The 13862-nt window shown below is 32.5% G+C and overlaps 1 protein-coding gene across 1 annotated transcript in view; it reads right to left on the reverse strand.

Moving 5' to 3' along the window:
* The window catches only part of LOC127716353 (uncharacterized), a 133449-nt gene that overhangs the window by 98550 nt on the left and 21037 nt on the right, over window positions 1–13862 (reverse strand). Inside the window, exons 7-14 of the mRNA XM_052222524.1 lie at window positions 13194–13319; window positions 12508–12585; window positions 11163–11449; window positions 10125–10260; window positions 8491–8712; window positions 6454–6660; window positions 5129–5260; window positions 2102–2309 (exon numbers count right to left, since the gene is read on the reverse strand). Of these exons, the coding sequence (XP_052078484.1) occupies window positions 2102–2309; window positions 5129–5260; window positions 6454–6660; window positions 8491–8712; window positions 10125–10260; window positions 11163–11449; window positions 12508–12585; window positions 13194–13319 (1396 nt within the window). The remainder of the gene's footprint in view (window positions 1–2101; window positions 2310–5128; window positions 5261–6453; window positions 6661–8490; window positions 8713–10124; window positions 10261–11162; window positions 11450–12507; window positions 12586–13193; window positions 13320–13862) is intronic.

Raw genomic sequence — 13862 nt, forward strand, 5'->3', positions numbered from 1 at the left:
ACCGAATATACAAGACCTATTGCTTATAGTATCTGAGATATGGACTTGACCACCAAAACTTAACCTTGTTCACTGATCCATAAAATGAGGTCGAGGTCAAGTGAAAACTGTCTGACGGGCATGAGGACCTTGCAAGGTACGCACATACCAAATATAGTTGAACTATTGCATATAGTATTAGAAAAAAAGACCAAAACTCAAAAACCTAACTTTGACCACTGAACCATGAAAATGAGGTCAAGGTCAGATGACACCTGCCCGCTAGACATGTACACCTTACAATCATTCCATACACCAAATATAGTAGACCTATGGCATACAGTATAAGAAAAACAGACCAAAACACAAAAACTTAACTATAACCACTGAACCATGAAAATGAGGTCAAGGTCAGATGAAACCTGCCAGTTGGACATGTACACCTTACAGTCCTTCCATACACCGAATATACAAGACCTATTGCTTATAGTATCTGAGATATGGACTTGACCACCAAAACTTAACCTTGTTCACTGATCCATGAAATGAGGTTGAGGTCAAGTGAAAACTGTCTGACGGGCATGAGGACCTTGCAAGGTACGCACATACCAAATATAGTTATCCTATTACTTATAATAGAAGAGAATATAACATTACAAAAAATCTGAACTTTTTTTTCAAGTAGTCACTGAACCATGAAAATGAGGTCAAGGACATTGGACATGTGACTGACGGAAACTTCGTAACATGAGGCATCCATATACAAAGTATGAAGCATCCAGACCTTCCACCTTCTAAAATATAAAGCTTTTAAGAAGTTAGCTAACGCCGCCGCCGCCGCCGCCGTAGCCGCCGCCGCCGCCGCCGCCGGATCACTATCCCTATGTCGAGCTTTCTGCAACAAAAGTTGCAGGCTCGACAAAAACTTAAACTGCAGACTGTATGTAATGTTAACTGGAAGAAAAACTAAGTCCATTTATAAGTAAAATACGGAAAAAATGGAACAAAATTTTAACAAAATTTCCTTCTAGATACTAGCTTTTAATCATAAACAAGCTTCTGTCCAAGTTTGGTACAAATCCAAGATAGTTTAAGAAAGTTGTTAAAATTTTAAAAACTTTAACCACAGAGTGAATGTAATGTTAACAGGCAGAAAAACTAAGTCCATTTATAAGTAAAATACGGAAAAAATGGATTTTTTTTTTACAAAGTTTACTTCTGGATACTATCTTATGATCATAAACAAGCTCCTTTCCAAGTTTGGTAGAAATCCAGGATAGTTTAAGAAAGTTATTAAAATTTCAAAAACTTTAACCACAGAGTGAATGTAATGCTTCCTGGCAGAAAAACTAAGTCCATTTATAAGTAAAATACGGAAAAAATGGATTTTTTTTTTTACAAAATTAACTTTTGGATATTATCTTATGATCATAAACAAGCCTCTGTCCAAGTTTGGTAGAAATCCAGGATAGTTTAGAAAGTTATTAAAATTTCAAAAACTTTAACCACAGAGTGAATATTTGTGGACGACGCCGACGGAATGTAGGATCGCTATGTCTCGCTTTTTCGACAAAAGTCGAAGGCTCGACAAAAAATGAGACACTCAAATGTTCTAAACAATTTTACTTCAATGATAACAATTCATTTCTGCCTTCCAAACCATAGTTATGCACTTTAAGGTTCATGTGGACCCTCTGGCTAAAATGGCTGCATTTTCACCTCAAAATTTACTCTGAGTGCAGACAAACCTGTGTATATGGAAAAGTTTTAAGGCATTTTAGCCAAAGGGTCCACATGAACCTTAATCTTAGTGACATATATTATAACATTTTAGCCATTTTAGCCAAAGGGTCCACATGAACCTTAATCTCAGTGACATATATTATAACATGTTTTGAGGTTATTGCAGATTTCATACATAATCAGGATTTATTTGGCGGCATTTCCTGGCATTCCTTTGATTTATTGTTTTTTCTCTTATATCTTTACAATTTTGGCCAAATCTCATGCATTTGCTTCATGAAAACTTGGCAGTATTGCATAGTACACATGTACCGGTATCCTAATGACAGCATTACAATGGTTTTCATGATAGAAGTTTAAATAAAGATGCTTCACTTACCACCTGACCAATTCAAAGTTTTTACAACAGTCTGTACACAACCTATCTGAAAGACAGCACCATCTGCAGTTACCAGTATAGGTCTGCCATATTTAGCAGCAGAAGACACAACACCTGGCAACACTTCCTTGGCAACAGGGTAGATAAACTTATAAGACTTTTCCATAACAACAAAGTTTGATGGTTTCTTTTCACTGTAAAATGTATCCTGTAAGTGAACATAGATAAGTAAATAAAATTTCCTTTTCATTTAAAACAAAATTTTCATACAAATTGGTTTAGGCGTTTTTTAGTTATTGTACGACATGTGGACGACGGACAGAGGAACAGACAACAGAATACCATAATATGTACCGTAAATGGGCGTACAAAAATGGAACTGCCTTTAAATTTTGATAAGTAATATGTAAATATCCAACCTGTTTGATAGCATCTTACTGTCTGCAATTAAAGAACCTTAGTAAGCGCGCTCACATACCCCACGTCCCCACATTGTCATTGGAGAAATAAAATAAGTGTAAGAAAAAAAAATTGAATCATAATTTCCTGTCAATATGCACATCTACATAGTATGTCCTTATTATCTACACAGTTTCATGAAATTCTGTTGTGTGGTTTGAGAGGAGTTGCGATGACAAACTGTTGCAGTAGTACATTAAAGTAAATAAGTTCAAAGGGCGTAACTCCTAGAAAAAGAATTGAATCGTAATTTCCTGTCGATATGCACATCTACATAGTATGTCCTTATTATCTGAAAAGGTTTCATGAAATTCTGTTGTGTGGTTTGAGAGGAGTTGCGATGACAAAAGGTTGCAGTAGTATATTGGGCAAATAAGTTCAAAGGGGCATAACTCCTGGAAAAAGAATTGAATCGTAATTTACTGTCAATATGCACATCTACGTAGTATGTCCTTATTATCTGAAAAGGTTTCATGGAATTCTGTTGTGTGGTTTGAGAGGAGTTGCGATGACAATAGGTTGCAGTAGTATATTGGGCAAATAAGTTCAAAGGGGCGTAACTCCTGGAAAAAAAATTGAATCATAATTTCCTGTCGATATGCACATCTATGTAGTATGTCCTTATCATCTGAAAAGGTTTCATGAAATTCTGTTGTGTGGTTTGAGAGGAGTTGCGATGACAAACTGTTGCAGTAGTACATTAAAGTAAATAAGTTCAAAGGGGCGTAACTCCTAGAAAAAGAATTGAATCGTAATTTCCTGTCAATATGCACAACTGCATAGTATGTCCTTATTATCTAAAAAGGTTTCGTGAAAATCTGTTGTGTGGTTTGAGAGGAGTTGCGATGACAAGAAACAGGACTGACGGATTGACGGACGGACAGACGGACAGACGGATGGGTCAAAAACATTATACCCTCCGCAACTTGGGGTATAATAACGTCATTACACAATTTATCATTCTCAACGTGTAAGTTATGTTGACACAACTACTTTTAAAAATGCATACAATTGTTAAAAAAAATTGATGTTTAAACTCCTTTTAACTTTTCTGCACTCAAAGGAAGCAAAAAAAGCCTTGATGTTTACTTTTCAATATAATGGAATTTTAAGCGACTGTCATACAAGTGAGAGGTTTAGCACTATAAAACCAGGTTCAATCCACCATTTTCTAATAAGAAAATGCCTGTACCAAGTCAGGAATATGACAGTTGTTGTCCATTCGTTTGATGTGTTTGTGCTTTTGATTTTTGATTACGGACTTTTCCTTTTTGAATTTTCCTCGGAGTTCAATTTTTTTTTTTGTGTTAACTTTTTTCATCAGCAATCCCTTTTCAATTATACTGTGGATTCCTTTATTTTTGTGGATATCAGTTTTAGTGGATTGAGATCAAATTGGATGTTCATAGATGCTTGATTTCATGGTTTAGCAAAATTCATCATACAAGAAAAAATTGTATTTCATTGAACATTTAAATTTGTGGATAACCTATATAACATCAAAATCCACAAAAATAGTTACACAATGAATGATAATGAATCCACTAAAAACAAAAGAAAATGTAGGTTATTTATCAATAACCCGAATAATTCAGTCCCTCCCTGTGATCGACTCTCCCACTCGCGAGGGCCTGAATTCTTTATACAATAAAAACGTGTCATGAATCCAGGATTTTGATTGGTGCTCTCTGTGAGAGAGAGCCAATCAGCTAATAGCTCAATGTTATCCAGATGGGTAAATCCCGAGCTAATTCTGAATGATTATTTGACATTTTTTTATTGACAAGGCCTTCAGGCGTTAATGTAGTCATTGTAGAGCAGTGGAATATAACGACTGAATTATTCGGGTTAATTTATCAATGAAACAACAACTCATAAACACAAGAAAAGTCAAAAACAAACAAAACATTTTTAAGGGGTTACCCTGTGTCATTTTCAGTATAAAAGTGTAATGTTGACAATTAAAAAAAAAAATCCATTTATCAATAAATGTATACAAAATTAAAAATTAAAAAAAGGAAAAAATTTGGTTGGGTGCATTCGCTTGATGATGAAGAAGCTTCTGTTTAAGTTCTGCTAAACCCATGACATTTTTCAATCTTTTATCACAGACTATAAGTTAAAGAAGCCTTGCAACAACTATATGAGGTGTCTGAAGGGTTCCTACTGCAGGTGAAATTTCTGTTCCTATCAAATCTATCCTCATTTTTTAATTGCATTTCAATTTTCTTGCCCTACATCCTGGTCAACACATAATGCAGGATTTACTGATTGTTTATATTGTTCATTTGTTCTTGTCCTAAGCATACATGAAATATTTGCCACTGGACATTAAGCAAACATCAATGATTTAATCAATCATATTTTTACTAATTTGATCTGGTTTAAAAAAGATGCTGTCTAAAATGATTTTTTTTTAAACATATAGTGTATTGGGCTTCTGGTACATATTATTAGGAATTTTGGTCTTCAATTTCTCCTCAAGCCAAATGAGCAGGCCTCAGACTGACATCTTCAGGAATACAGAAACAATATTGTAGTAATGCCATAAAATATCATGATAATTACCAATGAGACGGAGAGTTTTTCCAATTTTTCTTGAACAACATATATAAACTGTTGATCTTCTGGTTTCAATCTCCATACAGGTAACTCAACTAATCCACAATAATCCTGTAAAATCTTCAGTAACAATGTCGACTGAAATTATAAATATGTATTGACATAGAAAATAACTTTCAATTTAAAACTAGAACTTTGAGGACACTCACAACAGGACATTCTAGAGTCTGGATTCCAGATTATGCAAATTTGATTATCTCCCCTTTATCATGTTGTACTGGGATTATATTCCTTTTTGCTTACAACCACATCGTTTGAGCTCTGGTGGAGAGCTGTCTCATTGGCAATAATACCCCATTCCTTAGTTTTATCTGTATTCACATCCTAGGGTAGTGTTCAACCTGTGTAAAGTTTCATCAGTATCTATCAAGCTTTTAAAAGGGGCATTAACTATGAGATATAAAAAAAAATTAAAATGCGATTTTTTTTTTTTGTTCAATCATTAATGAAAGTGAAAAAGTAAAATAATAATTTGCTCTTGCAGCCAGTTTAGTTCAACTTTGTCAAAATAAGCTAAGAATCATCGCTGATGAATTATTCACTTGCTAAAAGGGAAAGAATTCAAGATTGAATGTGAAACAAGGGTAAACCATTTGAAAGACTGATTACATCCACAAAAATTCATTCTTATACAGGCAAAAACGATGATTATTAACATATATTTTAAACATATAATATGAAATCAAACAGACCTAGAAAAATCCAATTGCTAGAGATCTCTTTCTATTTATATTTAATGTTTATATCGGGTTATATGACTGTTGGCAGTCTTCGAGGTCACCTCAATAGTTAATTAGATGGTGTCTAGACTTAAATACACATGAAATGCTGATACATATTATCAAGCCCATGCATTGTAAATTGTTCATTTTAGACTTTTCTATAATTTAAATATACATGTACCTTTTTTATCTAAAAAATGTTGTAAACCAAACATGAGAATTTGAGTCAAATCGGTGAACATTAATTTGATAGCTTATGCCCCTTTTATAGTTGTGCATGTTGTGCTTACAAGAAACTTATTACCACATATTTCAATATTGAAGTAAGAAAGTTAGATAATCTTCACTTTGACATGCAGCACTGTTAGTTTTTTAAGACTGTTTTATGCTTCATCAACACCAGTGTACCCATTTCGAAGGTGATGCACTTGCAAGGCACATACACAGGGGGTGAATTTTCTGTACCTAGTAATAAAAGCCATACAGACATGAATTCTGTAAAAAAAAAGATTTGGATATAAGTAATAATGTTATTTATGTTTTTTTTACCTTTTCATCATCCTCTTTCAATGTACAACCAAAATGTTTTGATGCTCTGTCAAGTGTCAGTGCTCTCCCTTGATTTTTAATAGCAGTTGAATAGTTTAGGCTTGTTGAACTAGACGAATGTTTTCCAACTTTATCAACCATAGATTTTAAGAATTCTAGATCTACTATAAGTGTCTTTGAGCAAAGTTGCAGGATAACAACTTTCCCCTGTAATAAATTAAAATATTAAGTAACATGTTCAAAATATTTACCTCACAATTTTGAAAAATCAATATGCAACACTCATTTATAATTCGCTGTTTCAGAATCTAATGCATTCTGGGTAATACTTTCAAAAGCATACACCAAAACGTTGTGATTGGTTTAAAACATTCTAAACAATGGAAATTCAACCAATGACGTAACGTCATTTTCATTTTGATGTAGAACAATGAGATTACCCATAGTCCTTCAGATTCTGAAAAGGCGAATTACATTGAGATTTGATTCAAATCAAGTTGATAACAAGAGGCTGTCAGAGAGATAGCAAACCTGATTTTCCTGCAGAGGTCGAACCCTGCACAGTTGATCAAGTATGGACACAACATTTAAGCTTAAAACAGCTCTGAATTTGGATTGTGATTGAATATTTGATACAGCATAGGTTTGTGACAAAATAAATGTGGTCAAAGAACTGAAAAATTTGAAATTGGACATTTACCTATTATGGTCCAATATCCAAAATCTAAGTACATTACTAGAATCAGCATATCAAAGAACCATAAGAATTCAATTTTTGATGAAATACTTCTTAGTTAAACCATTTCTGTTCAAAGAGAAATAACTCAAACTTTATTTCCATGAACTAATAATGTAAATCTAAAATTAGACTAGATATGATTTAATCATAGTTTTCTAAAATTAGATATGATGTTATATTTATTTTCAATTTATAATCAAATATATCAAACTTTATATATATACAATCATTAATGTAGTTAATAGTTCCCAATATTTTTTCTTTCATTTGTAACAAACTAATATAGATCTGCAACTTATCTATGAATGTCTACAACTTTATCTACACAATGTTATGTAATGAAATATATATCTTTTAATAAAGATAGATTTTTATCTAATGAATCAAGTAAAAATTAAAATTAACACACACAACAAAAAGTAAAAATTTTAAAAAATGAGTTATTTCCCTTTGTACAGAAATGGATTAATTCATCAAAAATTGAATTCTTGGGAAAGGGCTATAACTGAACAACAAGAAAAGCTAAAATCATGAAAATTGAACTTGACCTTCATTTAGGCACAGGAAACAACATATCTAAGTATGAAAAAATTTCTTCAAAGCGTTTTCATGTAAATGAACGGACACTGTTTGGCAGCCTCCCGCCCGCCCGCTGCCCGCTCGCCTTACATCCCCAAATCAATATCCGATTTTTACTTCGAGGTATATTTCTTTACTTTGGAGGGGTGATAATATAGGTGTTTTTCTTCACTTTGGAGGGGTGGGAATATAGGGTATTTTTGGTTACTTTGGAGGGGTGGGAATAAAGGTATTTTTGTTTACTTTGGAAGGGTGTGAATCTAGGTATATTTCTTTACTTTGGAAGGGTGGGAATATAGGTATTTTTCTTTACTTTGGAGGGGTAGGAATATAGGTATTTTTCTTTTCTTTGGACAGGTGGGCATATAGGTATTTTTCTTTTTTTCGCTGTCTACTGTGGATTCATTTATTTTTCGTTGGTACCAATTTTCGTGGATTAAGGAAAACTTGCATTTTCGTGGATTTTTAATTTCGTGGTTTTGTCGAAACCTGCATTCAAGCCTACAGAAAATTTGTCCTTATTGAACATTTAATTTCATTAATTTCATGGTTCACCTGTACCCACAAAATCCATAAAAATTGGTATCCAACGAATAATAATGAATCCACAGTATGTGTCTGCCTCACACAACAGAAAGTACAAGCCAAGATGTAACCTTTAAATATTTTGAGTTTTTTTTCTAAAAAAGAAAATAAGGAAAACTACAGAAAACACCCACCTGTTCCTGTAAAAGTTTTGCAATTGAGAGGAACTCAGCTCCTGAAATGTCAAAACTTTCTGTAAGTCCAGAACTTATATCAATAATTTCATTTTTCTTCACAGTTTCTAAGACAACACTTAGGTATTTCTCAAACTTTTCTGCAATCTTGTATCTTATTTCCTGATGGTGTTTCCGACAATCCAAAACTTCTGTCATCTTGTCATAAACACTATTTAAACACTACAAATAAAATATGGAAAATGAGCATAAACTGTATAACTTTAGCTTTCAACCAAAAAAAAATTTGTAAGGGTTCCGCGGAATCCGGTGTCTCACCTACTTTTGCTGTTAATCGCAGGCTCAACAAAAATGAGATGAGGAAAAATTTAATAAAAATATTCCTCTCGATACAATTTTTTTATTGTAAGAAGCTTCTGTCCAAGTTTGGTAAAAATCCAGGATAGTTTATGAATCTAATAAATGTTTTTAAAAATTTAACTGCAGATAGTATGTAATGTTAACTGGAAGAAAAAAGTCCATTTATATTTAAAATATGGATAAACAAGTACAAAATTTTTTAATAAAAATTTCCTTCTAGATACTAGCTTTTGATCATAAACAAACTTCTGTCCATGTTTGGTACAAATCCAGGATAGTTTAAGAAAGTTATTAAAATTTTAAAAACTTCAACCACAGAGTGAATGTAATGTTTCCTGGCAGAAAAACTAAGTCCATTTATAAGTAAAATACGGAAAAACAAGAATTTTTTTTTTACAAAATTTACTTCTGGATACTATCTTATGATCATAAACAAGCTTCTGTCCAAGTTTGGTAGAAATCCAGGATAGTTTAAGAAAGTTATTAAAATTTCAAAAACTTTAACCACAGAGTGAATATTTGTGGACACCGCCGCCAACGGAATGTAGGATCATTATGTCTTGCTTTTTCGACAAAAGTCGAAGGCTCAACAAAAATTAAAATACTGTAAACCAACTTATTTTCATGGATACATAATTTTGTGCTAAGCCCTTCCTAGCTAACTTTGCAGCGATTTATTTTCAAAATTTTCTAATTTTCTTTATGTATCTATATAAGAAAGCTCCATGTTTTACTTATTCACGACAATTCACATTCATGTTATTTTTCTACTCACAAAAGTTAGTTGGTTTACAGTATGTCAATAATTGTATGCTAAAGCAATCCACAACTTTCTTTAAAATGGCCCCAAATGTTTGAATTGCTCACAAGGCATGTTAGTGACTTGGTGAAACAAAAAACTGACCATTCAAAAGGTATCAAGTATAAATGATTCAACATGTTGCATTTATCATAAATCCTGCACAAAAACATGCTGAATGAAACGTTGACATTTTATGGTCATATAGATAGCTCTTCAACTGTTTTGGTTCTCAAACATCCTTGGTTTTCAAATATTGGGTTTCCAGTGTTCCTGATGAATGGAAATCCAGAGATAGCACTTCAGACGCATTTTTCTGAATACATTTTCATCCGTTGAACAAGATAAAGAAAGAAATCATCAATAATAATTTAAAGTAAAATAGATTTGATTTTTTGTAAAATTAATAAAATTTAGGAGCAATTAATAAAACATAATAGTTATTCCTCTGTGTATACAAATAACTGTTTTCTACCTCTTCAGAATCCATATCCATGGACATGAAATGTATTCTGTCATTTTTCTGTGTATTGAAAGTTTCTAATTTTTCCTTAGCTGCACATAGTGATGCATATGCATTCTGCCCTACCATATCCAAATCAGAGAAATGTCTGAAAAAAAAGAAATATACACATTATCTCATATGTTTATATTTTGTAGATACATGTACTTATAATTATTTTCTTTAAAACAGAAAAAAAAAAACCTAAATTTTACTGTTATTTGGCAATAAATCCATTTCTGGATATTTCTTTGAAAAATAAATTTACTAAATATTTCCAATGCTTATCTTTTACAGGAAGTGCTGCCCGTTAATATGTATTTTTAATCCATTTTTTTTTTATGGAAGTTCGGTTATTGACAGTTGTTTCTGTGCAATTATAAATTATTAATCATTCAACCAATGTTTTTCAAAATGTTATATGTTGTCACGGATCTCAAAAAAAAGGTCAAGTTTGAAATTGGTGATTTTCACTTTTGCTGCTTAGGAGTTACAATTTGCGATTAATTGGAAAAAGTCATTTTAAAACGTTTTCATGAATTAGCTAATTACAAAATTAATAGCAGTCATATTTGATATTGACTATTTTTACTTTTACCGTTTTGAGTTATGGTACTTGATTGATTTTCAAGATTTTATATTGTTCAGAACATTATATAAAAGAATATCACAGATTTTATTGGAAGTGTGATGTATTAACTAACATATTAAGTTTTAAATCATTTTATTTTTTCAAAATAGAAAGGAATTGTATCCCAGGAGCAGATGCATGGCTGGAGAGGTAGGGCCATAATGGGGATAACTTTTCTCTATGTACATTATTCTGATTTTTGCAGATCCAGGTAGGAGGACATATTGTGCTGTTTGAGAACATATTTCTGATTTTTAGGTACCTGGTGAAACCAGTCCCCCTTATTTTCTTCTGCAGCCTAAAACAGCCTTTTTGAAAATCCTGAATCCACTACTGTAACCCCAGGATTTAGTAAAAGAATCCATATGTATTCTACTTACTGTTCATGGTACTCTATTGACTTGTCTAGAAGTTCTAATTTTGTTGTCAAAAATTCTCCTGATATAAACTCTTGTATCTCCTCAATCAATTTAGATGGTTTTCCTATTTGTATTAATATAAATTCACATTCTCTGAAATGTCTAACATCTTCTGGTTTTTCATCTATTTCTTTCACTGCTTCAGTCTTCTTCTCTTCAGGCTTTTTCTTTTCTGGAATCTTTATTTCTGATGTAACTTTCACTTCTTCTTTATTCTCTGTTTCTTCTGGGACTTCTCCCTCAACCTTCTGATTGAATTAAAACTAAAACTTTGATCATACTTTCAGTAACTGGGAGCATTCTTTTATGTGATATATTTTGCTTCCAGTAACTGAGAGCATTCTTTTATGTGATATCTTTTGCTTCCAGTAACTGGGAGCATTCTTTTATGTGATGTTTTACTTGTACCTGTTGTCTATTTTATCTCTATTATAGAACTTGGTGCTTTTTCTGAGCTTAATTTAATAACTAGTTTTTATCAGCCACATTCATGCTTGTCAATGGTTGTCTTCATATTTATCTTAATTTTTATTGTCGTTGATGAATGGCTGTTTAACTTCAAGCATATTCATGAAAAGATCATTTTAATGTCATATGAATATCAACCCTGGTTTGTACTAAACAGACAGCCTGAGCTGGATTTTTAACATGCTGGTTCTGACTCAAGAGCAGATCATTCTTTGCTCTTATTCCTTAATGCTGTGTAGCTAGCTATGAAAATGATCATGTCAAAAAAAACTGGCATACTCAACACCATAAAGCATATATATACAAAATATGGAACCTGATGTTCAGTAGTTGTGGTTTGTTGATGTGGTTCATAAGTGTTTCTCGTTTCTTATATAGATTAGACTGTTGGTTTTCCCGTTTGAATGTTTTTCCGCTAGTCATTTTTGGGGCTGTTTATAGCTTCCCGTGCGGTGTGAGCCAAGGCTCCGTGTTGAAGACCATACTTTGACCTATAATGGTTTTTCTTTTACAAATTGTGACTTGGATGGAGAGTTGTCTCATTGGCACTCATACCACATCTTCTTATATCAATTTAAAGCTCTTCTAGCTAAAAAAAAAAATATGGTATCATACCAATATTTACCAGACTAGAATACTTCTGTCTTGTTTTCAGCAGAAGATTTTACAGTACGAACAAATATGTCCAGTGATAAAACTCTCTGCATTTTAAGGGCTAACTGTATTACATCCTTAATTTACCTTTATGTTAAATTAGACTTCTGAAAAAAAGTGGTTTATTGTGCTGTGAGGATGCTGTCTGATTGATGATACCTCACTTCTCTATTATCATACAAACCTTTGTCTCATCATTTTCCACTTCTTCTTTTTTAACCTCTGGTTCTTTATTTTTGGGATAAACTGTGGTGAAAGCAGCCTGAAATTTTAGTTTTTAAAAGATTTAATTTCTTTATATATCTAATGTTTTTTTTTGATAAGAACGCACTTTTTTCATGTTAATTCAATTTCATGGATTCCAAACATGTCATTTCAAGTATATGACACTTTTTCATTATGGGAGAAAAGTGCATACTATATTTACAGCAAATATAATCATGTTGTTAAAATAACACTTACTGTTATCTTTTAAAAGTATACATATAAAGAGAATATCATATGTCTTTTTCAATATCACATCTGTATCAACCCGAGACACCAATATAATCCCGAGAGCTCTACTCGAGGCATTATGTTGGTTGAGGGTGGATACGGTGTATGATGCTGAAAAATCCCTATCATATACACTTTATTATATACCTCAAGTAGATATATTTATACAATCCTGAATTGACTCTCATTTTCCAAAAACAAATGAAATTGAGAATGGAAATGGGGAATATGTCAAAGAGACAACAACCCGACCAAAGATCAGATAACAGCCAAAGGCCACCAATGGAGGTGGGCCTCAGCTGGCCCCTAAATTAAAATGTGTACTACTACTAGTTCAATGAAAATGAACGCCATACTAAACTCCAAAATACTAACCTTTGTAACAACCCGTGTTATTGTATCAACAATATGTTTCTTAACTCCCTCCAAATCTCCTTTTGAAGTATTGAAGGTGATAATAACTTGAACAGGGTGGCTACTGACCATCACATCAAACATTGGCTGCAAAGATATGTAATTTTATAAATAAATAAAGAACTCTGATATCTACATCTGTTAAGCTTTTTTTAAAATATCACACCATTTCAAGACTAACATACTAATTTAGTCTTTTCTAAGTCTTCCCAAAGATTTATACAGTAAGATATATAAATCATTGGTCTTACAATCAAACTATAAATATGTTAACCAGTTCACCATGAAATATTCAATAGACCACTTTTGAGTTATGTCCTTCACCTGAAAAGTTTTTCAATTTTGCGTGCCTTTGTGACGTCATTTACCGGATAGAGGGGATGGCCTGTATCACAGCTTTATTAAAGTTCATCAAGCATCTATGTGATTGTCATTATGCAGGATAAAATAGAAATAATATTTGTTCCGTAAGCACTTAATCACAATTCCCTAATGACAGCAGTGTTGATTATCAATTATAATAGATATAAGAAGATGTGGTATGAGTGCCAATGAGACAACTCTCCATCCAAGTCACAATTTGTAAAAGAAAAACCATTATAGGTCAAAGTACGTATACGGTCTTCAACA

The sequence above is a fragment of the Mytilus californianus genome, unplaced genomic scaffold (assembly GCF_021869535.1).
Source record: "Mytilus californianus isolate M0D057914Y unplaced genomic scaffold, xbMytCali1.0.p SCAF_9, whole genome shotgun sequence".
Classification (NCBI taxonomy): domain Eukaryota; kingdom Metazoa; phylum Mollusca; class Bivalvia; order Mytilida; family Mytilidae; genus Mytilus; species Mytilus californianus.